The sequence below is a fragment of the Ammospiza nelsoni genome, chromosome 6, assembly GCF_027579445.1.
Source record: "Ammospiza nelsoni isolate bAmmNel1 chromosome 6, bAmmNel1.pri, whole genome shotgun sequence".
NCBI classification, from domain to species: domain Eukaryota; kingdom Metazoa; phylum Chordata; class Aves; order Passeriformes; family Passerellidae; genus Ammospiza; species Ammospiza nelsoni.
In genome coordinates this window covers 17566816-17593050 of record NC_080638.1, presented here as the reverse complement: position 1 = coordinate 17593050, position 26235 = coordinate 17566816, and the positions used below count along the sequence as shown (strand labels likewise).

Below are 26235 nucleotides of genomic sequence, written 5' to 3'. Positions count from 1 at the left end.
TAGTTTAGCAATTGTTGGAGCAGGGGTTGAAAGATGAAGATATTTTCAATTGCTTTTTGCAATTGAAAGGCATCCCTTCCTTTTGCAGCTGCCTTCTCATCTCTGAGCTTTAACTCCATGAGTGCTTCCAACTACATTTTGTTCTCATACAAGGAACTCTTATGGGGTAGATGTGAGGAAACCTTTTAAAATTGTTACTTGCAAAGTACAAATGTAGATATTGTTACAAGTGAAGATTCTTGCATTTTAGAGCTGTTTGCTATCCAAATTTTCCAAGGTACACAGCAAGGATTTCATGGACAGAACATCCTTACTTAACTGATTGGTTTCCTGTGCTCACTTTAGTCTGGTATAGCCTAAAATAAAATCCTTTCCCTACTACATAGTGCTGATGAAAATTACTATTTCTTATTTCTGGGTGGGTTTTTGCTTCATATTCCCCCTTCAGACTTTTGATTCATATGTAATGGGAACAACATTAGTCTTAATGCCTGAATCGCTGGTGATGTTCATCTGATCAAAGTTCTAAAACAGTCAGTGGATGAATATGATTTTGTTCCTAATTAAAGCAATTGTTTTACAGGCTTTTCAATGAAATTCAATGTGTGAGATCTTGTATCAATTTAATTTCATTATGCCAACACGTTTAATATGGTAGAGTAGAAGTTGAGTCAGTATTTCCATTATAATGTCCTCTTTTACAACTGTAAAATTAGTATTGTGCTCTTTAGGGAGTTTTAATCCAGCTGTAAAAAATGACTTAGGGCAGAAACTTGGTGTGTAATATTTCAACAGCATGTATTTTGAGGAAAAAAGAAAATGCAATTTCAGAATACAATGCATTTGTAGATGGTTTAGAGTTATGAGGGCAGAAGAAAAGTTAACTTCAGACTTTAATTTGCAACCCAATTTCCAAAACTTTTTTTTTTTAAAAAAGCCTGCTAGACAACCGTCACAGGAAATACTTTTTTTGTGTTACTGATGGTTCATATAAGCCAATTCAGAAGGAAGGGGCAGGGATGTGGTAGGAAAGGGGAGATAAATACTTAGATGTATATGAATTCTTCTTCAGTTATACTTTGGTGAGCTCAGAAGCACCTATTTCTTTTCACATTTCTAGTTAATGTGTGTATTTCAGCATGATTTTAGTACTGTAAAACAAAATAGTTGATAACATTTTTTGCTTACAAGGATTTATAATTTTTTTCAAAAACAGAAGCATAAACCATTATTTTCTCTCATAATCTTCTCTGTAAGAAGGCATTGGAGACTGTAAATTTTCCCATAACTATGTTTTCTTTTTTTATTCCATATTTTTGAAAGTGAAATTGTAATTAGACTTTAGGATTTTCTTTTTGAGCCACCCTCCTATGTAGGTAAGGAGATAACATCACGCTTCCTTCCCTCATCAGGTCCTGAATGTGGTATAATTTTAATAACAATTTCAGGAATACAGACAAAGGTGCTTGGGTAGTTAACTAGCCCTTACAATGCTTCTGTGGGGTATGAAACAGTTTTGGAAGAAGGCCACGTTTTGAATACTTGTATTAAAAATTAAAATCTAAAACTTGTATTAAAAACTAAAAACACATGAGTGTTTGAGTATCAGCAGCTGGGGGGAAACTTGCAACGACCATCCCCACCTCAAGCTGCCCCTTTTGTCCTGGGTTTGACTTGCACACAGTGACTTTGCTTAGAGGGTGGGCACGTTCAGGACAGGGTGAGGATGGCCTGTGTGTGTGACTGTGGGACCAACATCTGTGTCCTGGGCGCTGGAAACCCACAGGGCCAGAAGAAAGTCTGACCAGCCAACAGCTGAGCTGTGCCTCAGCTGCTTGAGGGCTCCATGTGGTTTCCCATGCTCTGATTTGCTTAGCCTTCCTCGAAGTCACAGATAAAAATATCTCTAATTTACAAATGCAGAAATAGCTGGTGACATAGGTGAATTTAAATTGTTCTCAGATGCCAAATGTATCCTCCTGCTTCAAACAAATACGTTCTTTCCTTGAGCTCATGCAAATAATGACTTATTAAGCTTTGTTATGCTGCATCACTGTGGTGGTAATCTTTGCTTCAGTGTTCTGAAGGGCAAACTCAACAGATGTTTCCTGCATTTAAATCATCTGTTCCTGCTCTCAGTGTTTTATATGAATTGGTGATTCATTGGGCTGTTTTCAGCGTCTTTACTACATGGAAAATGTTCAGCCTCTCTTGCTATTTGTACCAATGTTATCTCTAGAGTGCTTCATGCCTGACCTCAGACACAGTGCCTGCTTACAGTGTGTGTCTGTGCTCTTTCCATGCAGCATTCTCAGCAAAATATTCTCCTGCCCATCAACCAAATCACAGCTCAGAACTGCTGGCAGCCTTTCCCTAAGGAAACTGTGTGACTGGGCAGGCAACCCCTGTCCCAGTAACTTAGTGTGCTGTGCAGTTGCCTCAGCCATGAATGCTTAAATTACGTTGCAAGATTTTAAAGGTGTATTTTGCTGTGATTCAGTTTCCTATATATGTTTTTCCATTCAGTATTAGGTGGGGAAGCAATCCTGGAAGGAAGAGTTAACCTTCATTAGTGTCGCACAGGCTGACAGTGGGAGGGTCAGGAATGCAGCTAATGCTTCTTTGAAATAAAAAAAAAGGAAAAGAGAGCAACAAGCCCAAAATGCCTTGTTAATACTTGCTGTAATGCCCTCTTTATTTCTCTTTGCAGGTGACTGTTACAACTATTGGCTATGGAGATAAAGTGCCACAGACCTGGATAGGAAAGACAATTGCCTCTTGTTTTTCAGTGTTTGCAATCTCATTTTTTGCACTGCCTGCGGTAGGTTCTCTTGTACTTTTGCAAAAATTTGATGCTGATTCATTACTTATCAGAGGGAACTTCTGTTATTGATTCTTTAACCTTTCATTTAACCTGGTTTTGTGTCAGCTCTGTATTAAGCTTGTATATTGTATCTGAAATTTATGTAGCTTGTAGAACAAAAGAGCTTCTAGAAGTAGCTAAATAAATATGCAGTGGTTTTTGTATGAGACACTAGATTTGAGAAGGATTTGAGGAAGAGATGTTTAATTCCATGTAATTTTCCTAGCCTATCTCAGAAGTGTAAAGGAAATTATTTCTAATTACTTCTTTGTGATGACTTAATGATGGTTTGGTTTTTTTAAGACATTCACTCATAGTTTACTCAACTGAGTAGGTCCAAGGTGAACTGGAGAATTCTCATGTACATCCTTCTTCTAGAAAAGCTTCCAAAAATATGTCACTGTCAGAAAGACAGCAATCAGCAGCCAGAGACACCGATGCAGTTCTTCACAAAATTAATATCTGTCCATGGCAAAAGTTCTATTTTCAAAAGTGATCTAGAACTGACCTTTTGAAGCTGTTCTGGCACTTTATTTGCACTGAAAACAGGTTCCTGAGTGCTTTCAAACAAGAAACAAGGCACTTGAGTTCCAAGGGTAAATTCAAAATCAGCAAATCTTGGACTATGGTTTGCAAAATCCAAATATTCAGTGCCAGGTGTAGCTAAGGGTGTGTTTTCCACAAATTTAGCCAGACTCCTGAACTGTGCTGTTAAAATGTTTGTGCCACCGGAAGCATTCTGTTTACATATTTATTTTTTCAATTCAGGGACACAAGCAGTCATGTTAGCAGATGTTTGTGTAGTTCTAATGAAGAAGTGGTGGGGATGGTACAGAACAGATGGGATTACTTTTATGCCAGTACCATCACAAAAGTTCTTCACAGCATGAAAACTCCAGTGACCTTTTAAAATTAGTTGCCTACTTTAAAAGTACATAACCTTTTATAGAAGAGGATAATTAAGTTCTTTAAATTCTCCAGCATCAGTTTGCCTTTAAAGCATATGCTTCCCCCCCTCCTCATTCTAATCTCTTCCACTTTATTTTGGAAGAGAAATCAGATAAGTGAAATGATTGGTATGGAAAATGCCAAAAACTACTTTTTTTGACTGAAGAGTGTTGATGGTGGGGTGTTTTGTTTTGGTTGGTTGATTTTTTAAAATCAGTCTAAAATGCCACAAAAATGTTTTATAAATGATTGTGTAGCAGCTGTGCCTTCACAGCCATGTTTTATGATTACCTGTCAGATTTCCCTAACCTTTGTTGAAGTAGAACACCACCAATCACCCCTTTATTAGTGGGATTTTCCTTACTGAGTGAAGTTGTTCGTGTGGGTTGGCCCAAGGGGGAATTCAGGGTTTGAAGCTGTATTTCAGACTTTGGTGGTTTGAAGCTGTATTTCAGACTTTGGTGTTTTAAGTAGGAGGATCTGGCTGAGATCACAGTCAAAAGTGATTGTAGTGGCTAAATGCAACTGGTGTGGGTTCTGGATCTGGCAATGATTTCCACTCATTTCCCAAATATGTGGTGTGTGAGCATCATCATCTCTTTGATCTTTACTAAATCAACATGATAGGAAGGGCATTTCATGTTCCTTTCAAAATATTTAATGATTAATAGAGTTCTTAGAGGTCGAGCGAAGATTCCTGGCTGCTCTGATGCCTTCAACTGTGTGTAGGAAAAGAATTGTGCTTTCTTGAGTAGGTGTAAACATGTAAAACAATTTATAAAAGATTTCATTTTCACCTGTTACTAAAACTTCTGTTAAATATGTCTATAGCTGTGCAAATGACCACATAAATGGTTTTGCTCTTTACTTAAATTTGGACTTCATATCTGTATTACATTTGGAGTCTACTTCAGGTTTCACACCATCCAGTGCCATTAGTCCATGTCCCTTGTCCTGAGAGTGAATTGGATGGCTTTGTGTTCAACTCAGTTGACCACTTTGAAATATGGCTCTTTCTTTTCTTCTTCCTCTTTCCTCACTCCCACCAGGGATTAATATATGGATATAGAAATTACCATACCATAGTTAAAAACCCACTAGACCTTTTTACTACGGTATGGTAATCATGCCCTGCCAAAGCTTTATTTCTTATGAAAATGTAGTTGAGCCCATCAGGTTGATTTTTTTTTTCTCCTGTATTCTGTCATTTTCCTACACAAGACTTTGTGAGACTTTTAGAGGGTATGAAATGTCATTTCTGTTTCCTCTTTTGGGTCTGAGTCCAGCAGGCTTTGCATCAGGGCATGATAGCATTCACAGTTGGCTTCAGCAAGTAATAACTGAGACTAAAAATTTCACTGTATTAAGTCATTTCCTCAAAATAATTAGTTGGGTTTTATGATGCTGAATAGAAGTTTATTAACACAACATAATTTGGCAATTTTATGTCGGGCTCTTTCCCTCCACTCTTAAAAAAAAAAATTAAAAGTTTTTTTCTTCTTTCCACAGGGAATTCTTGGTTCAGGCTTTGCCCTAAAGGTACAACAGAAACAAAGACAGAAGCATTTCAACCGTCAGATTCCAGCTGCTGCTTCTCTTATACAGGTACTGAGTTCTTGCATATTGCATACTGTAATCTCTTTCCATTTATAGTAGGTTTTTTGTTGTGGTTTTTATTTTTTTTCCAAGCTGTTGGCAATTTTTCCCTCCCTGATTCCCATTAAAAACTGTACAGAAATTACAGATGCAAGTTTTGGAAATCCAGTCTTTAATATAAACTAATGAGCAGAAAAGTGCACTCCCAAATCAGTGTAAACTGTTTAATTTAGCTGGTTAAAATCAAAACCGAAAGTTATCCTGCAATTATTAAGCAATTTACCTGAGGAAAGTGTTGTGAAATGTTATGCTTAGAGTAATGAAAAAACAAAGAGGAAGTTTTACATAGAATTGTGCTTTAAAAAATATATTGTTGCTTGTAAAGACAAATGTCAAATATGCTTCAGTTGCTACAACTAAATTCTCAAAAATTTCAAATTTAGGAGAAATATGTCAGAATCTTAAATAGGAAATGTTGTTTGGACTTTTCAGCTCTAGAATAGGTGGCTGGAAACCACTGGGACTCTTTAAAATCAGTCTTTTCAGGTAGAATAACTGACTGACAGGGAAATATTGATCCCCCTGTTATAAATGGAATTGCAGTTCAGTATCAGTATTGTAGAAGTGATTTTATCCTTTACTTTGTTGGAGCCAGCATTGCACCCTGGAGAAGTATTAACATGGTTTCATTCTAGGTTTTTCCAGCTTTTCCTCCCTCTACTCAGTACCTGCACATAGCTTTAGAAGCACAGAGATCAAATTTGAAAGGAAACTTGATACATACCATATAACTTTTTCATTCACATATGACTTATTTCTCTAGCTTCATGAGTGAATGTGGGTTTCCAGGTCAGGATCTTTATGGAAACAGTAGCTAACTGTAAAGTTTATGCTTGAAACTAAACAGTCTCAGAGTTTATGTGAAAAAGGCCCTGGTTATAGCCAGAGATTAGCTAAAAATCTTGAGACTCGTATGGTGTGGTTTTGTAAAGAAAGGATTTTTTTTTTAATGTTCCCACTGATTCTTTTGGGAAATGAACACCAAATTATTGGTAAGCCTGAGACTGCATGTCCAGAATGGGTTCCATTAGAAATGTTAAGGAAGAGTAAAGGATAGACAATGAGTTCCAGAGTACCCGTTCTTAATAGTTGTAGTCATGATTTACTAATAGTCTCAGACTTCTGAATGCCCAATTCAGTAAGTGCTCTACAAATGACTTACAAAAAGATTGTTGTTAAATCAAGATGTTTACAAAGCAGGTACAAGACAACAGAACAGCCTAGATGAGTAATTTTCTTTCCTTGTATTCCTTCTTGGTTTCTTCTAGAGGTCATTTGTTTCTTCCACTCTTCTGTTAATCATGGAGGGATTTATATGGTGATATAAGTTTACTTACTCATATCACCATATATCACCTGTAAGTTTACTTACTCTTTACTTTCCAACTGCTGTTTCTTTAGCTCTCTCATTCTGCCTTGCTTTGTTTCTTTCATGCAGGGTTTTGTGGCCTTCCCTGCTTTAGATTGTTTGTGTATAAGTGTGTCCTTTCTTCATGTAGTAAGTGAAGATCTGCCTTTTTAATTTGGAGACTCATTATTAATCAATTCTGGTATTTACACAGTTAAGAGAGAATGCAGTAGTGTTTTCTTGTTGGTCTTGTTTCCTAGCCCTGCTTTTCCTCCCTTTTGCCTTAGAACATGGGACTTTAGCATTGGTGGTTGGCAAGAGGGAGTTCTGGGTTTGGGTTTTGGCTCTTGGTTAACCACTGGTACTATTCTGTTGTGCCCACAGCTGCATTTCTTCATATGAATATAGCCCTACTGACCACATCACAACTCCTTTTTTTTTTTTTCTGGTCATATTTTTGTGAGGCATGAAGGAACCATTTTTGTCTTTTTCTGAGTAGGGGCCTGTAACATAGGATACAATAGGCAAAATGCCTAAAGTCAGGTAGGAAACTGGGGCAGAACATAAAATTTAGACCCTTTTTTGAGTCTGGTCTAGAGCTCTCTCTCATTATTTGTTTGTTGCTACTGAGAATATAAGTTGCACTTGAAAGGACTCATCTTTCTGTGTGGTTTCCCAGTTCTGACTATGTGGTTTCTATTTACTAAATAAGAGTTCTAAACCATGCTGGGTTTGTTTCCAGAGGGCAAATTCAAGAATATCATTAAGTAAAGAATGACTGACATGCTACTTGAAGTTACTGTGTTGTACAGCGAACCACTGATCTGATTGAATAATTGTTCTGTTGCTTAAAACATTTGTTCCAGACTGCATGGAGATGCTACGCTGCAGAAAACCCAGACTCTTCTACATGGAAAATTTACATTCGAAAACCTGCCAGGAATTACCATTTGCTCTCACCCAGTCCAAAACCAAAGAAATCGGTGATGGTATCAATAACTAATTGATTCACATTATAGTAATTTGAAGATTTTAAGTCAGATTGAGTTTTTTTACTCTTTAGAGATTATTTGTTCTGCTTGTTTTACAGATTATTACTTGGTTTCAAATTTTGATTTACATTTCAGTTTTGACTGAGTATACAAACATTATAAATTAGAAGCTGATTTGCTGAATTTCTCTAAACTTGATTTTTTAATGGAAAAGAGTAATAATGACTTAACTCAGGCACATCAGCTAGTTACTTACTACTGTTGTTTGAAAAACTATAAGGAAAGGTAAAAAATAAAAAGAAAATCACTTTCGTCATATTTCCAAAATCGTAACTTTTAATTGATTCAAACAAACAAACAAAACCCCAAAAAAGCCTCTGTTTCTCTCACCTATTGATTTTGTGATTTTCTAAGCTTTTATGGTAAAGACTTCTTGTGCCTTCATAGAGTAATATTGTCCTAATAACAGATTCCATAAGTTCAGAATTATTTTGTTTTAAATACAGCAACAAAACCCCTTTGTCAGACTCTTTAGATTATGTAGTACACCATCCTCTGCGTTGTAAGAGTATTGCACAGCAGTCTCAAGCTAAATGGAGAGGATGTTGTGCAAAAACCTTCTCTTGTATCTCCAAGGTTCATCTGAGTTCAGTAGCAATATATCCATTGGCTTTGTGCTGAAGGTGTGATTTATTGCATCCATAAAATGATAAAGATATTCTGGAATAGTTTGATTTATATAAGCAGCTGCATAACTAGCAGATTTTCTATTTTAACTGCAGGCAAGGGATTTGGAAATGACAATGTGCAGAAATCTAGTGATTAGCCAGTTTTGGCAGGATGAGGGGGCGACATAATGAGAAACACAGTGCAGGATCGTGCAAATGTAATTCAGGCACTCTTTTAATTGGTTATAGCTCATTGGGGACTGTGTTATTATTGAAGGCGTCACTGAAGAGACAACTCTTTGTGACTTGGTTTGAGTAATTTAATTTATGTGGGGCTTTTTTTAGGTTAAAAAGAAGAAATTTAAGTTAGACAAGGACAATGGGCCTTCTTCTCCAGACAGGATGTTGGCTATACCACACATCACTTATGACCACGTGGCCGAGGACAGGAAAACTGATTTCAGTTTTGAACCATTTGAACATGCTGGTAAGAAACTCCATTATAAAATGCCAGTAACTGTGATGAGTTCCATGATTAGATTTGCATACAGGTCCTTTTTAGTATCTGTAGTAAAGAGGGAAAGAACAAGCTCTTGTCATTCTAAAGCAAGAATACTTTGCTTTTTTGCCTTTGGTTGCTGGCTTGTCTGGGTGAGGTTTAACCATTGCTTTAATGAGCATGCTTCACTGCAGACAAAATAATTTTTCATTTCCGCCTGCTGGAAGAGCTGGTTAGGCTCTTCCAGCAAGCAGACTCTTAGGCTGGTGCATGCATTCCCCAATTCTGCAATTGATTGAAATTACAGGGATTAGCTGTCAGCTTTTCCATGTGAAATTTACTCAGGATGTGTTACTATTGTGCTTGTACCTGAACCAAAAAGGATTGATGTGCCTTGGCTGCACCAAACATAGTCTGCTACATGAAATCATCATGTGCTCATGCCATCTGCTCTGTGCAGTAGGCTGTGAATCAAGTTTTGAAAGCAGAAGTACTTAAGATAAATGTGGATCCATCTGTATTAAATGTCACTGTAAATGTACAAAATGGTACAGTATGACGAAAAAGAAGACAGGACGTTGATAATCACCTTATGATTAATAGCTTATCTATATTTGCTTTTGCTGCACTGAACTTCCAGAATAACTCTGAATTTAAAATGTGGCATTTTTACAAATGTACTTTTATTGGAAGTTTTTAATGTGTTGCTCAAATTTTGGCAACAAGAGCAAGGTTTAATTTTTAAGGTGTGTTTTATTGATTATAGATACCTTAAGTACTTATGTTTTTTCTCCTAAAAAATTTGGCTGACATGAATAAACATAATGGACTTTAAAATAAGACAGCAGCATGGGCTGGCACTGGACATATTTTAGCTCAACCAGAAAGTCTTGCCTTCCTTGTGCTTTTTTGGTGTGCTTGTGTTTTGTTGTTCTGCATCATCCATGCTTTTCCACTGTTTCTTGGCCTCTGCTAAGGAATGGTTGCCGGTTGCATCTGCTGGTAGAAATGACATAGCTGCTAAAAGGTGGACAAGTACTGAGTGTCTTAAAATTTGAGTACAGACACTTTCTTCAAAACAATCAAATTACAGAACCATGCTTAGAGTTGTAAAGTCCCACCTTTTACCACTAAATTTCTGAGCTGATTAAGGACAATACAATTTGATGGCAGCCTGCTTTTGCTATTTCAAAAGTCAGCTCTATAGCTTTCTGTAAAAGGATTTCTCTCATTTCTTCTGACACTTATCTTTTTTCTTTTTTATCTGTGTTCTCCTCTATAAACTGTTACAAGTATACAGGACAAACAGGAATGTTAAAATTGCCTGGTAAGTTGAGGAAAATAATTCTGTTTATGGCATGCCAGCTTGTGACAGTGTAATGTTTGCAGTGCTTTTCATGTGTGTCTAGTGCCGTATAATTTCTAAGAAATCTTTTGCAGCCAAGGAGATCTAGACAGACAGAAAATGTGCATTCTCACACTTGGAATCACAACTGCACCCAGTCTCATTACAAAGAGAAAACTGAGCACTCATTTGTATAAGTACAGAACCTCTAATGGTTTTATATTTGAGAAAAATTGCTCATGCATATATTGCCAATAGAAAAATATAATTTTCTATTAAATAAGGTATAATTCATCCAGTAGTTATCTAAGCATATGATGCAAATTAATTTCTAAATAACTTAATTAGGTTCAGATTTGACCCCCGAGTGCTGTGCATTCTGAAGTACATGCATCTGTTCCTGTAAAAATATGCTGTCGATATTTGTGAACAGATGGGGACCCATAAATTAAATAATTTATTTTACTGTTTGTCTGGATTCTGTGATCACTTAAGCAGCCATGTAGTCCTGTGATGTTTCTAATGTGCTTGCTTAGGCACTTCCTTAGCAATTGAGTGCTCCCCAAAGACAGCAGGATTAGGGCTAGGTCTGGGCAAAAGACCTCTGTGGTTTAGTGAGAGTGCTATGAGCCACCTGTAAGTTTGCTCTGAATCCACTGCAGACAGCAGAGGCTTCCTTCCAGTGACTGAGTGCAAGGATGCTCAGGCTCAGATTAAATTGACAGAAATGGCAAAGTTCAGTTTCACCCCTGAACCCACATGGGACACAGGTGCAATTAAGGTGTAAAAACAGCAAAACCAAACTGAATCTCTTGGACTCCCCCCATCAATCCTTGATTTTCCCAGTTTCCACCATTCCACGAGGTGCATCTTTGGTGGGGATAGACATGGTGGAAGAAGATGAGGAGTGCAGAAAGAGCCACCAAACAAATCACCTGTTTTACGTGAACAAGAAATGCCTTCATCTTGGGGAAATATCAGAGGAGCTTTACCAGCCATGACAGGTTCAGTTTCTGTGTCCCAGCCAGGCAACCAGACCTCAGTGGAGCTGAGAGGGTGTCCAACACTGTTCTCACAGCAGCTCAAAGAGGAGAGTGTGTTATTTTACTTTCTGTGAAAAAGATTATCTGCACAGAAAACTGGAGCTGCCAAGTCAAAAGTTTAGAAGGAAGAAACTAGAAAGTACAAGGATAAAGGATACTCATTCAGCTTTAATTAGGCCTTCAGAAAGCCTCTAGTAACATATCCATATGCTGCTTTCTCACATTCAGTAAATTTTTGAGCTGCCCACTTATACTTCAGTCTTCACACTCCTGGATCCCTCATCTGGCTTCCCTGCCAGTATTTTGTGCAACAAGGGATTTCCAGCTTTTTCTCCCTCCTTTTGTTCTCCTGGCATCGTCAGTACAGCAAAACCCAAAGGATCCATGGCCCATCCTGGCTACTGCAAAAATTAACCTTGTCCTGGCTGGAACCAGGACGTGTGTAGCACTGAGAGGACACTTGCAAAATGAGGGGCTTTTTTTCTGTTTTTTTACTCCAATGCATTTTTTATTTTAAGAGTTTTTCTCATTGCATAAAAGGCACCACTCCTGAGAAGTATCAGCCTGTCCAAGTGTGTGAATTCACAGGCAGTTCTTAATCAAATAGTTATTAATAGCATAATGCTATTCAAAAGAACTAAACACAATGTAAAGATTGTGTGTTTTGCTGAGACTCCTTCTCATCACTGACTCCTCTTGCTTGCCTGAAATATTTCCCCAAGAAATTCAGCTTGAGGCAGGCACTTGGTTTACTTGGTTGAAGTGGGCAGCTTCAAAAACTTTTTATGGGATGTGCTTGGAAGCTTCAGATGTGGGTGTCCAAACTGCCCCATCTACCTGGCAGCACTGAACCCTGACCAGGAGAGAGCTGCTCTGTGAACAGTGTGAGCCAGAATGAGAGGGGTCTGACCCGTGGGACACTTAGGAAAGGGAAAGACTTGAGAAACCCAGAAGTCTGGAGGAAAGGGGCAAACAGTGACTGGCCTGTAGGGAGGAATATCTTGCACCAGTTGACACTGCCGTGAAAAATGAGCTTGGAAAAGCCATGACCCCTCCACAGTGGCCAGTGAACATTCTGCCAACGTGAATCTGCACTCTTGTACAGTTTCATACACTGTTTTCTATAGTATTTTAAATTTTGTGTCAGGTAGAATATACTAAATTTTAGGTATGTCTGCATCTCCTTAGCTGTCTGTCTGGATCTTCTATTTTTTTTTCTTTTATTTTTTTTTCTTTTCACTTCTCCTATCTCTGTCTCATGTGCATCTTCACTCTGACTCAGATTGTCAGCGCTCCTGGCCATCCTTTTCCACAGACCAGCAGTCTTCCAGCGCTCCTTCCTCTCCAGGTAATGCTCATAATATTTCATTGTTCCATCATGTTTCATCACCTTTGTTAATTACTAAATCTTTGCAATGCTCTGTCTGGAGCTGTTTTCTGTGGCACAAAAAATTATAGAGCTGGTTTCTAAAAAGAGATGTTTGAGTAGAATTTTGAGTCTGGAGGTTGTTCAGGTTGTAAATTGAAAATGTTCAAATTCACCCATTATTATCCATTGAAAACTAATGTCTAAAGCTTCATCTTTGTTTTTCTCTTTAGCCTTCATATGTAGAAATTGCGTCTTTTTAAAGCATATTCTTAACACTGCTTTCTAAGAAAGACTTGTCCAATGTCTAATGGCTATGAATTAATTTTCATAAGTCAAAAAATGTGCTCCCTGGTGTTCTGCTTGAGCCCTGTTTCAAGGCACTTTGAGGCAGAGAAACTCTCATAAGGCCATGGTTTTTTCTTAGTTATGATCATCTCAGAAATTTTTAAAACAGAGGGAAGCAGATACCATATTTGCCTCATTCTAATCAGCTCCTGCTTGCTATGTGCTCACACAAGGGTTCTTTCAAATAGGCCAAAGCCCAGTCTTGACTTTGGTGTTAGAATTTGAAATGCAGGGAATTTTCAAAGCTTAGAATTAAACAGAGAATTTGATTTGAGACATTGGAAAAGGCTTCCAAACTTAGGTACTAGAAGCGAGAATGTGACTTAATAGTTTAAAGCAGAAAGACATTAAGAAGAAGAAGGTTTAGAGTTTTGGAATTTAGAATATAGAAAAAATAAAAGTAGTTACAAAAGGAAACAAGGAGTTTAGAGTGCTGTAGGTTATGTATCATAACTTGATTTACTAAAAAATCCACTGTAATGTGAGTTTAGGAGTTTAGTGCTGTAGGTTATGTATCATAACATGATTAACTAAAAAAAAACTTAGACTGTAATGTGAGTCCATAAGATGAAATATTTAAGGATTAGGTCAAAAACATAAATATCCTTATTAGCAGTTTTTTATTAGTCAATAAATCCCATAAAAGTCTTATAACTAGGAAGCTTGTAAGTTTCTGAACCATACAGTAAAGATGTGAGCCAAACTCACCCTTCCTACCAATGTAGAAAATAAGAAAAATAAACCACACCATCTAAAAACTCAGAAATCCCATCTCTAACTCATTCAAAATTCCTTCAAAAATCCCCATACTTCTGGTTCTTTTTTCATTGTGCCAGTCCTTCTTTCCCTTCCCACAAAACTGGAAAGCAATAGCTGTGACTGTCCCAAGAACTGCTGTTGCTGCAGATCCCCCTGCGTGTGGAGTGTGCTGTGTCTCTCATGAGTGTTCAGCAAACACTTTACATGGCTTTAGGTTCAGCAGTTTTTATCACTTGCCATCAGGAAAACAAAAACATTTGCAAGTCCCTATTTGCTAGAAATTGGGAAAGTTTCATTTATGTCATGTAGAAATGAAAGCACTTAAAATTAATTTGGTGAAAGCCTGAAGAAAAGTTTGAAAAGTTTGAAACACATTTCACTGCACATCTCTATCTGGAATTATTTTGCTGGTTTCACAGCCATGTTTTTGAATGATGGCTATAGTAAAGGGATTAAATAGTATAATACCATAATATTAGTATGATGCTAAAAGCAAAAATAGAAATTAGTGCTTCCTAAAACTTGCTACAAAATCTTAATTTTTAAGTGCTACAAGTAGCTCTTGCTTGTAATAAATTTATCTCCTAACCGTTATCTTTTTTTTTTTTTAACTGTGATTTCAGAGGTCATCCTTTCCTATTACAATTTCTGGAGTTCAGAGGCTTTCCTTTTGTAGTTTGGCCAGCCATGTGCTTAAAGATGAATTAATACTTTGTCTTCTGTTTTTTTTAAATTCAATTCCATTTCTCCCATATGAAAAGACCCAATTACCTGAGTAAAATGGTTACATTAAAAGAAAATAATTGTTTCCTGATATTCCCATTTGAATTCTCAGGAAATATCAGCTACATTTAAGTTATCTATTTTTGTTGTATTCCTTTAGGTTTTGTGTGGCTTTTTGGCAGACCATTATTTACTGCTATATTATAAAATATTTTATTGAATATTTCATAAATATAAGTAGAGTTTTCATAAATTGCAACATTTCATTTGTTTTATTGCATATTCCAGCCAGTTGGACTGACAAAAGTTTCTGTGGACTTGTCACAATTACCTATGATTTATATGGAATGTTATCAAATTTTATTTTCTGTAAATTCATTTACAATCATGTAAACCACAACAGTAGTTTTATTTATATGCAAATGTTGTGGCTTCTCTAACAAATGTTAGAGCCATGTTAGAAAAAGCACTTGGTGTTCTTAGTGTTAGTATCTGATAGAATTTCAGAGCCTGAGTTTAAAAATGAAAACTGTGACACTCTCCCTGAATTCTTGGATCCGTGAAAATGATGATCTATCTGCAAGTAAATCTGCCAGTAAAACTTTCAATTTCTGAAGTTTTGTGAACCAACCTTCCCAGTAAGAACTTTGTCTGGGATGAGCTGGAGATCTTGCCACCTGTCCTGATTCTGAGCCCAAAGTTGAGCTGGCCTCATGCCGTAGTGTGAGAGGGAACCAGCAAATTGTCTCTTAATAATGCAAGAAGAGCATTATTAGAAGAAGCTCTCTGTCATATAGATACTGAATATTCTAATGTATCAGGAGGACGAACACAAATAAAAAAAGAATAAAATTAGTTTTAATCTTCACCAGAAGTTCAAATACTTTGGGAAGAGGAAGAATTAAAATTTTGCCTTTTGTGAACTCTGCGGTATGTGCAATTTTGGTAGCAACTTTTGTTTTCAGTATTCTTTTAAAATGTACAGCATTTCAGCGGTCCAGGTGAGCTGCAGACAAATGCTGTTGCTTGAACTGTTATCTGCATGCTTTTCCCACAGTAAAAAAGAGCCCAGCATTTCTAGATGTGAGCACAGGACCCTTCATCAGGACCAGCAGCTTTGCCGATGAGCTTGACCTGGAGGGCGAGACCCTGCTGACCCCAATAACTCACATCTCACAGTAAGTCCAGCCTGCTGAACTGGGCATTGGTTGGCTTAGACAAGAGAAGGCACTTGAGGTGGGAGGGGCTGACAGGGCTCAAATATCTCAGATGTTTGCGTCAAACCCTTTTCACCTTGACGTTGGAGTATCCTGTTCTGGCCGCCAGTAAATCTTCATGCTGACCTAAAGACAAGTTCACTTGGCTGTGACACAAGGCTTTAGTTTTCAGCTAATGTCTCTGGGCAGCTGATGGCTGATAGCCTCAAGATTTTTGTGTGGAGGCAATGTGTGGGAGTACTTGCCTGGTGAAGGTTATCTTACTCCCTCCACCATTTTCCAGTGGAATAGTTTTGAAGTGCAAATTTTACATACTACTGGTATGAAATAAAAGTCTCTCTATTTCAGCAGCACTTTCTCTAATGGTCAAATTATGTTCTACATTTGAAGAAAAACTCTGATCATTATTATTGCTTTGTTGTATATTAAAAAAAGATCTGACATAAGCCTGTAGGGGTGTGTGTATGGGATGGGACGTTAGTATTTTCCCTTGTGGAAGATGATTTTCCACTTGTCTTTTATGCTAAAATGGTATTTCAGGTTCTCAGATTATTCTTTAAAAAAAAAGTGTTGCAGCAGATTTTTCTTTAAATGCCTTTAAATCTTCTGACGTTGTGTAATTCAAAATCCTGAAAAATGTTACTTGTTTGCCATAGTAAATGTGTGGCAGTATACCCTCTAGTAGAGGAATGAAACAATGTTTTCCACTCTAGAAATGTGAGGATTTCTGCAGTGAAACCACAGATGAAAATTCTTGGCATACTTGTATTTCTGAGGTACAAAACATGTAGAAATGCCTGCTGCCAACTTCCAGGCCTTCTTCCTATACACTATAGTTAGCAGACTACTAAATATTACAAAATAATTTTTAGAGCCATTTTGGAAGGGCATTTATTAAAGAAAAAGAATATGTTTGGGGGGAGTCTTCCCTGTCCCCAAGCAAAGGTATTGGCATTTTCATCTGATTCACCCAAGTGTACATCTGTTTGTAGGAAGGGGATTTAAGAGACTTGTATTCTGGAAGATTTCTTAGTACAAGCAGGAGGAGGAAGTAATAAATTTCCTCAAGCCTTAGACAAGAACAATGGAGCAACAAAACCACTTTTTTTCTTTTTTTTTTTTTAAATAAATTTGTGTGCTAGGAGTTTCCATTATCCTTTCTGAGTCTGGGAATTATGTAGCTATTTCTTATTGATACATTTCACAAAGCACTCTGTCATCTTTAAGTCCAGTTTGGGTAGTAGCTGAATAGGTGTGTTTCAGATGAAGAACATCACCAAACTTTTAGTAACATATAATTCTCTTTTACTCCCTTAATTTTTGGTTGTAACCTTTGTTTAAATTTCCCTAGATTGCTCTAAGGCATGAATGATGGGACAGTACAAAATCTGTACATTTGAATTTGAATTGAGCCTCTGCTAGGGTGGAGAAAATAGGATTCTTTGGTTCTTCTAAGACTTTTGGTTTCAATTGAAAACTGAATGAATTGGACGAAATGTAAAACTGGATAAAATGTTAATTTAAATCAATAAAAAATTAATTTAAATGTGTCCCTTTGAAATATGGGTGCCCAAATGTAGATCCTGAGACTTGTTTGCTTGAAGGTGCATGTACTTTGTGCACAGTTAATTAAAAGGCCTTAAACAGTGTCAGATCAGCACCAGATATGAGGGTTAGTCAAAAAGTTAGTGAAAATCTGTGTTTTTTAATGCAAACCCAAATACTCAACAAAATTATGGGACTAGCCACAGTATAGACAGGTCAAATTAAGTGTGAGTATATCTAGTTTTAGGTCTTAAAAGTAGTTCATACTCTATCAGAGAAGCAGAAACACAAAGACATTTTCAGAATTGGAAGCATAATGTAAAATACTTGACCTGAGGATGCATGGATTTGGGATTCATGGAACTATTTCCTGACCAATTGCAACATGTGCATTAACTTATCCATTAATCACAAAAAGGTGACTCCAGAATAGATGTTAATTTTTGAAAGTCATGAATACATGAGTAAATTTTACATAGTTAATTTGAGACATGTAGCTAGAAAGCTTTTAGCCAACAGTATGAAAAATATTTCCTTTTGACAGGTAGCACAGATATGTCAGAACAGTGGGGCACATGCTGTGGTACTGAAGAGGAAACTCTTGGCATCCTTGTGGTTTAGAAACCAATGAGGCCGAGTTCCTTTCCTTTGCTAGTCCTGGAAAGTAAATGCCAAATTTCAAGCCTTGTGGTAAAGGGCTTAAGGCTTCCCTTTAAATTAAATTTCAGATCCCTGCTTGTTTATGCAAAAATTATCTTTTGGTAAATGTAGATGCATATTCTCACTGAGTTTAATAGTACTGGTTCTATGTCCAATTATAAGAATGCAGGTGTGGGGTTTTTTTTTGGCAGGACATATGTCTAACTCTATTTTAAACCTGTATTGAAGTAAATGTTGTATTTAATGTAGCCCTCCTTCTATGGAATTGCTAATGGGAAATCTTTCATTAAGAAAGACTACTCTATCACTTAACCACTATCAGTATCCCTTTGAGGAAACAAAAAACAAAAATAATAATTAAAGGACACTGAGGCCTGATGTTCAAACAGGACAACCTATAAAATTACCTGTAACAGTTTAAAAAATGAAACATCTCACAGTGTGATGTTTCTGACAAAACTTGGTCCTTTAATGCTTGCTGTGGTCTGTTGTGTTGTAAAAGTGAAATAGAAAAGGGGACTGCAGCAATACCAGCCCTCTTCTCTGGACTTCTCACTGGTTTATTTCTCCCAGATTGTGTGTTCCCAGATTGTCTGCTGCTCTGTTTCACTGTGTTGACTCTTTGGTTTTATTTGCATTTTAAAGCAGTGGAAAATCAATGCTACTTGTAGCTGAGGCTCCATTACCAAGAGGCTCTTGCCCTGTGTTTGTGTAATTGCCTAATTTCAGCAATACTGTGGATCCAGCTGACTGCATGTATTTCTGGGTGTAAGCATTAGCTAACGTGACATATTTGTGATCCTGTTATTGGCTGTATCAAAATGACAATAATTCTTGATGTTTTAATGACTCTTCCCCAGATGTTTCAGGTATGTCATAACTAGGATGATGAAAATGCATTTAATTAGTTAAGCAGTGGGCTTGTCTATTTACATATAGAATAATTTTCTTCCTGCAGAGATATACTGATGTGATCTTAGATTTTATACAGTGGGCTTACACTCAAAGGAAAGCCTTACATTAAAAACAAAAAGCACTTCATTTTTATTATTAAGTGTTATAACGCTTCCATCCTGAAAGCGTTCTGTCGTGACATTTTAAAAATAACCCCCTCCTTGTTAAACAGTGTAATAGATGTAATAATTAAGCAAACAGATTTAGGACTTTTTAATAATTTCCAGACTGAGAGGACATGATAATGGATGGAAGTTTCTGAATTATTGAAATGGATGCTTTTGATCCCTTTGCAATATTTAAGATGAAGTGTGCTGGGAAACACTGAGTGCAGTGTCCATGGTGCTGCAGTTACCGCTGGCTTTTGTTGGAAATAATGTTTTCTTTCTCTTTTCTTTTATATTTTTATGAAGTGTTCTATGTTTTAATTACCAGTATATAGGTTGTTGGCAAGAGATACAGCCACATTGCCTAGAACAAACAGTGCTGTATTTGTCTTATAACTGTCTCTTTTCTTTTGGATTATCAGTGAGTGGAATCCCTATTTGCTTTGATTTGCTAGGTCATATTGTAAAAGATTCCTGCTTTTATCTTCTTCTATTCCAAAATGACCTTCTGAAGTCTGAGCAAATATTTCAGTTTCACTCTCAAATGGGCCAGATGGAAGAGCTGACTTCTGCTGTCACAAGAATTCTCTTTGAAATGCTGTTAGCAACATTTAAACCATGACTTCCATGGGGTCCGTTTTATCATTAATGACAGGGCACATTAGAAGAAGAGCAGTGATAGCAGCTTTGTAAGAACATCCTTGAGTTAAGACCAGAGCTTAATGTTCAGTCATCACTGGTTACTGTCACATGCCATTTTTCCAGTCATTTGCTTGACTTGCTACAGAAAGGGCTTCAGTGCTTGATGGATGCTGGGCAGCATCCTTTCTCATTCAGCATGTTTCAGTGTGTCATCAAGCTCCCTTAGGAATTCTGCTTACAATCTGCTGATTTAATAGTAAAAGAGGAGGACTGTTTCCCTCAGTTATTCCCTTTGGTGTGGAAGGGCTGTGCAGAGACAAATGTGACATTAGCAGGGGCTGTTGCATCTGGATATATATATCTATTCAGCCATCCTATGCCTCACCTGGCGGCCCTTTGAGCTGGTGCCCGTTCTGTGTTTGTATGATAGGGAATAGGGGGGATCCCAGCAGACAAAACTGTTCCTGTGTTCTGCATCTGATGTCCATGGCAGACTTGGCTAAAGTTGACTGACTGTGTCTTCTGTAAAACAGGCAGTTACTTATGGTATTTATTTTTATATGTGGATTAACCTGAGATGTGCTGAAGACTTGGGCAGTTTTTCATGGTGTCTTATTTCACCCTTGATACTGCAGCAACTGAGCAGCTTCTGTCAGTGCAATCAGTGGTGTGGTGAACATCTGTCCGTGTGGTTACTTACCTCTTTTATCTTCAGGGAGCTTTTCTTGTGTACTGTGGTGGGTGGTTGCTTTTTTTCATAGAATAGACAGAGTGTGCAGTATATGTCTGTAGCTCTGAAAAGCAGAAGGGATAATCAGATTCCCTTTGATCCTGTAAAAGGCTGTAGCACTCCATCAAGCTGCAGCATTAATGTGCTGTGTTTTTAATATGAGCATAATCACAGTAAAAGACTTATATCAAAGAATTAACAAGATTAAAAAAATCAGGCAAGTAAGTAGAGTTTGCAATTTCACATCTTCTCTTTTTATTATGTTAACTTTCTATCTTTTTTTATTGGAGAGGGGAGTGCTGTCACTGGTGCTGCTGTTTGCTAGAAGTCAGTACTGTACAAATATCTCCTGTGTTAGAGGTTGCAAACCTGCATGAAATAAGACTGTTATGGTCCTTTCTCCCTTACTGCAAACTGTCCCTGATGCATTCAAGTGCAGTGCAAAATTACTGTTTTCCTATTTTATGTTACTGACATGGTATAAAAGTAATGTGTTGACTTTTTCTAGTGTACAAACCGTCTAGGCAGAAGCTAAGATAGCTTAGCTATTTCTTTTGTATTGCGGATGAACGTTGAATTCCTTGGTCTCCAAGTGCTGCTTTACATCTTGATTGATGTTGAGTAATTAAACCAGACTCCAGCTGCTTAGTGATTCAGAAGTACAGGGCTCCTCTGCTGTAAAAACAAGTTACTCCCCACTTACTAACTTTTATCATTGTTTACTTTGGGCATCATGCAGAATGATAAGTGCAACTGCTTCTTATTATTTTAATTTTTATTGAATGGTGGAGACAATAAAAATATCCTACTTTTATCTAATATTAAAAAAAGGTTAATTTTTTTATCATGGTTTTGAGTTAATTCCAGAATTAAAATTCAAGACAGGAATAAAGTTTTTCTGTTGTGAGGATGGAGAATGGCTTTACTTTTTGTTTAGATACATTGGATAACAAAAAGAAGTTAAAAACTTGATTAATTATTTGATAATGTGTGCACTTTCATTGGGAGTTATTTTATCCAATAAAAAGGATATGTTTAATAACATTTAGCATTTTATTAACGATGCAAAAATTAATAGATTTTAAAAAAATTGTTTACCAATACCATTTTTTTCTTTTTGTTTTTTTTTTACCAGCAAAGTTAGGAAGTTGTAAAATTTAATACTTGTAAGTAGCATTTAGATTTGAATACTCCAAAATCTATGGGCAACATTATGCCCAGAGATGCTGCATGGACTGTGCTAAATCTGTGCAGCAAAGACACTGGATTCAACATCAGAGCTTTCCAGCAGGAAAACCTGGTATTGGTATGAGGCTGTAGGAATGCCTGTCAAGGTCAGTATGTGGCAGCCAAGAGACATCGTTGACTACTGAGGTTTATTCCATGTGCAGACACAAATTAGCAAATGCATTTTTAGGAAAAAAAATTATTCTGGTATTGGTCAAAATATTAGTGTTTGTTAAAAAAAAAAATTCTTTAGTGAAATGATGGCTGTGGATGAGTGTAGTCACCGATATCCATGTCTGTGCTTGGGGCAGAGTTGGAAACCAACAATGCCTAACAAGGAAATAGTTAATCTGATATATTTTTGACCTAATCATCTAGTTCCAGGCTGAGCTATCAAGTCCAGGCATGGAACATTGTGGTATTTAAAACCAATAGCACATGTGACCTTTGTGCTTTAATACTTGGATCACTAATTTTAATAAGGTCTTGTTAGAGCATCTTTTGTCATAAAGTACACTTTATTGGAAAAACGGACATCAACAGCTGGTTTAAATATTGTTAAATAGTGCACCAGAACAGCAATGCTACAGGAAAATACTTTTCTGTAAAGTGTTAATGCACAGGGAAACAATTCCAAGAGGTGTAAATGGATTAGTTTACCTGGCCTAATACTGTAATTGTCCAGGAAATTGCATGATGTACATTTTGTGGGTAAAAGTGACCTGAAAATTGCTTGAATATATTATCAATACATTTTCTTACTAACTTTGTGAAATTGTTGCAGGTTTTTTTCATAAGCAAATGCTGCTCCCAGTATGAGCAGTACCCAATCCAGACTAAATGCAGTGTTTTCCTCTTGCTGTATTTCTCTGGAAATTCAATTACAACATTGATACATTAAACACTTTCTTCTGCAGCTGCTCTTTCTGATCACTATTGATGATTTTTTTCCAAAGTTAAAAACATGGCCAAGTGTGATTAACACCCTGTTGGTGTAGCAAAGCTTACAGAAGTGGAAGGTTTTGGTTTAAACATTTGCCAAATCCATAGCAAAGCTGTAAAACTGGGAGCTCTCTGCATCATCCTGGATGCTGGGTGTGTGAAGTGCAGCATGTATGGCCTTGGCACTTGCTCTGGATAGAAAGCTCATAGAAGATCATGGAACTCTTGATTGAAATTTTTTTTTCTGTGACTGCAAGGACTGAATATAGTTGTGATTTCACTGAGGGTTTCTAACTTTGTTACACTGTGTGTAGAACTGTGTTTTGTTTCACTTCCAGCAGGAAGTTCAGCTGGGAAAAACTGAAGTATTTTCACTGTCTTGCAGACAAAATACCTTAAATATCTTACACTAGTTGTCAGCTTGTTAGCAGACTAAAGCTAAGCACTGACCTATTGCCTGTGGTTGTGTTTTGGTCTGTGTTTTTCTCAGGTTCCTGTATACCTCTCAGTTCTGTGGTTACTGAGTGCTTTTTGGGATAAAAATAAATACAGAAGCTTGTTATTGTGAACTTGGCTGGTTACTCCTTTATGTCTGTCTTTCCCAAGGAAAACTGATGTTTGTGTTAATTTTTCCCTTTCCTCTTCCCATGTAAAATGTGGAGTATAATGTGAAAAGGGAAATTAATCAAAAAGTGGTAACTGGTGGTGGTGATCTATCCTCATGTCCTTTTGATCAGGGCCTGCCCAACACCCAGCCTCCATCTCCTGTGCAGCCAAGTGTCATTGGTACAGAAATGTGACTCTTCCTGAGAAGGGGACTTGTTGAGTGGCGTGGCTCCAAGGAACTTGGTCTTTCAGGAATTTTGGGCCCCTAAAAATTACAGCCTTGAAAACAGAGGCAGAGAATGTTCAGCATGACACAACGTCCTGCAGAGAGCTGGTGAAGTGAGCAGAGCACAGCAGAAACGAAACATTCATTTTGGTTAATGAAAGGTTGTGAGGGTGCATTTTGTAGGTGTAGTGTTTTTTGGAGGGATGGCACTTCCAAGGAGGCCAGTTCCATAATCCAGACTGTGCATGATTACAAAGCACCAGATGATGCCAGAAAAGTTTTGTGGTCATTACAGAACAAATAAGAAAGGCAGTGAACAGAAAGCTGGTCCTTGCATTACTTGAAATTACTTACATGTCTGTGTCTGGCATTAAGTTCACTTTGGTGAAACCTTTAACATGTAGGCAGTGAAATGTATTTGAACTATCCTTGATTTTTCCATGTAGTGCAGCTTTTAATTGAAAAAGCAGTTGAGCCCTTGTATCTATTTTTTTTTTCATAATCAGTACCTATTTGGCACTGTCTGTAACTTGGGAACACCTCATAGATACCAAAGTCATACCACCCCTGCTGAAAATTTTGACACCAGTATGTATGTAATTTGTTTGGGAATTTTTTTTTATAAAAGCAAACAAAAAAAATTGTCAACCAACTTAATTTTTTAAAGTATGTGATTTTATTATAGAAATGCCTAATATTTTAAAAAATAGCTCATAATTTTTATTTGATTATAGAACCCCAAAATATCACAACATTCCTCACTACAGTGTAAAAGAAAAAGTATTTATTTTCTCTTTCCACCCTCTACTCTTTGCTATTTTTAAAACTGGGCAACGTTTAATGGTTCTTGTTATTACCCATCCCATAAAATAAATGGGTAATGCAGCAGGAACAGGAAGTCAGGTGTGCCTAATTAAACAGATGTTACAAAACTATCTGTGTTCAAACTGTGATAAATACACTAAAAAGTTGGCATTCCAGTCATTATTCTTGATTTTTAATTTCTTGGAACTTCAGAATTTTTAGGTTTTGTGAGAAATGTCTTTGTCTGGAAGGAAAGGTAAAGATTTGCACTAAGCTTTGTCCCAGAAGATTTGCACTGTGGTTGGTGTATGTGGAGCCTATGCCAAGGACTGGAAGGTAGTAGACCAGAAATAGCTGTGTTTGAGTCCTAAATTGGCTGCTGGGATAATAAATAATGGGGGGATGCAACCATAGTATTTATTCTTCAGTGAACTTAGAAAGTGTTCTCAGTCCATCTGCTTTTTATTTTAGAAACCTAACGCAATTCTGCCTATGTAAAGATTTCAGATGCTAATTTTGAATTTTGTGGGGGGTTTTGTGGTGGTTAGCTTTTTGGTTTGGATTTTTTTTTTTTAGACCACCCACATTGGGGCACCTGCCAGGTTTTCTGGTGTACTTCCTTTACTCTGCAGGACTCTGAGGTTTTCTCTAAGTGTGTGTGCTGTGTCTCATCCATTCATCATTATTACATCTTAATGTAGGTTTCAGGTTTGCTAAATTATGTTAAATCACTTCCATATTGAAACACATGAATAATTTTAAATTACTACAAACAGCAGGATCAGATTATTAGAGCTCTTAATTGTTTCTGTCTTTTTGTCTGAAAGCTTGAAAGCTTTCAGACTTTTCCTGTGAGTTATGAACTGAAAAATAATGTATGCCACAGACTTTGCAGTATTTCCACCAATAGCACATCTGAGCCATGGTACAACTAGGAACTCTTTTTCTGAGAGAAGCACAGTTTAAAGGTATGAACTTCTCACAAAAGCAGTTCAATATAGATCATACCTAATGGAGCTGTAGTCAGTATAGTTTGCAGATCAACTGAGAGAAGAATGTATTATTTAAAATATTTGAATGTCAGGAGTCTCTTGTTTGTTAATAACTTTTTTTATGCATGCAAGGTGTCCTTGTGTCAGAAAGATCTAGATAACAAAAAAAAAAAAAAGGAAGGGAGGAAGGGATAAAAGCAAGCTAAGAATCTGAAGTCTGAGAATATTCACATCTGAATTGCAAGTTTTGAGTCCAGCTCCTACCTGATTAGGCATTTGTGTAGACTGCAGAACATAAAACATGCAGTAGAGAAAGGAGATTGATAGCTCTACAGAGTTACGCTTTGATGGAGAAAACATTCAAAGTGCATGTGGCAGTAGTGACAGGTCTGGTACAGAGACTGAAAAAAGAGGAGGAGAGGGTTTGGGTAGTAGGAAAACAAAATGAGTCAGCAAGCTGTACCTTCGTTCCTGTGTTCCCCTTGTCCCATCTGTACTCCCTGTGGTCAGCTCACTGAAAGGCTGGAGTGAATTGGGTTGGGGAGGGTTGGAGAGGAAGGGAAAAGTCTTGGGGATGCTGTGGAGAAGCAGATGGGTTGTAGGAGAATGAGAGAGGAGGAAAGAGAGTAATTGAAGGATGTAAGCTTCGGTGAACAGGAATAGCTGTATCAGCAGCAGCAGGAGGAAATGAGCTGAGGACATGGGAGGAAAGTCAGCTGATCTTGGTGATACCACTGGATGTGTTTATGTTTGGGATGTGATGCCTTTAATTCTATTGGCAAATTGATGTGTTTCAGACTCAAATCATTACAGTTGGCTTGACTGCTTTATTGTTTTCTGGTACTAAATTTGTGACGCTGCATTCTAGACATCTTGATTTTCCTCTAGGAACTATGTGGCTGTATATTCAGAAGTAGTAACTCCCAGGAAATTAACTTTGCCATTCTTAGTTCCTAGGTTTCCATCCATATAATTTGAAAAGTGAATATTTCTCCTGTATGTGTCTATGAGCCCACTTGGACTGT

General features: G+C 37.2%; 1 protein-coding gene across 1 annotated transcript in view; it reads left to right on the top strand.

The window, feature by feature from the left end:
- The window catches only part of KCNQ1 (potassium voltage-gated channel subfamily Q member 1), a 330334-nt gene that overhangs the window by 86165 nt on the left and 217934 nt on the right, over positions 1 to 26235 (top strand). Inside the window, exons 7-13 of the mRNA XM_059474699.1 lie at positions 2711 to 2821; positions 5321 to 5416; positions 7682 to 7804; positions 8821 to 8962; positions 10275 to 10301; positions 12645 to 12710; positions 15616 to 15736. Of these exons, the coding sequence (XP_059330682.1) occupies positions 2711 to 2821; positions 5321 to 5416; positions 7682 to 7804; positions 8821 to 8962; positions 10275 to 10301; positions 12645 to 12710; positions 15616 to 15736 (686 nt within the window). The remainder of the gene's footprint in view (positions 1 to 2710; positions 2822 to 5320; positions 5417 to 7681; positions 7805 to 8820; positions 8963 to 10274; positions 10302 to 12644; positions 12711 to 15615; positions 15737 to 26235) is intronic.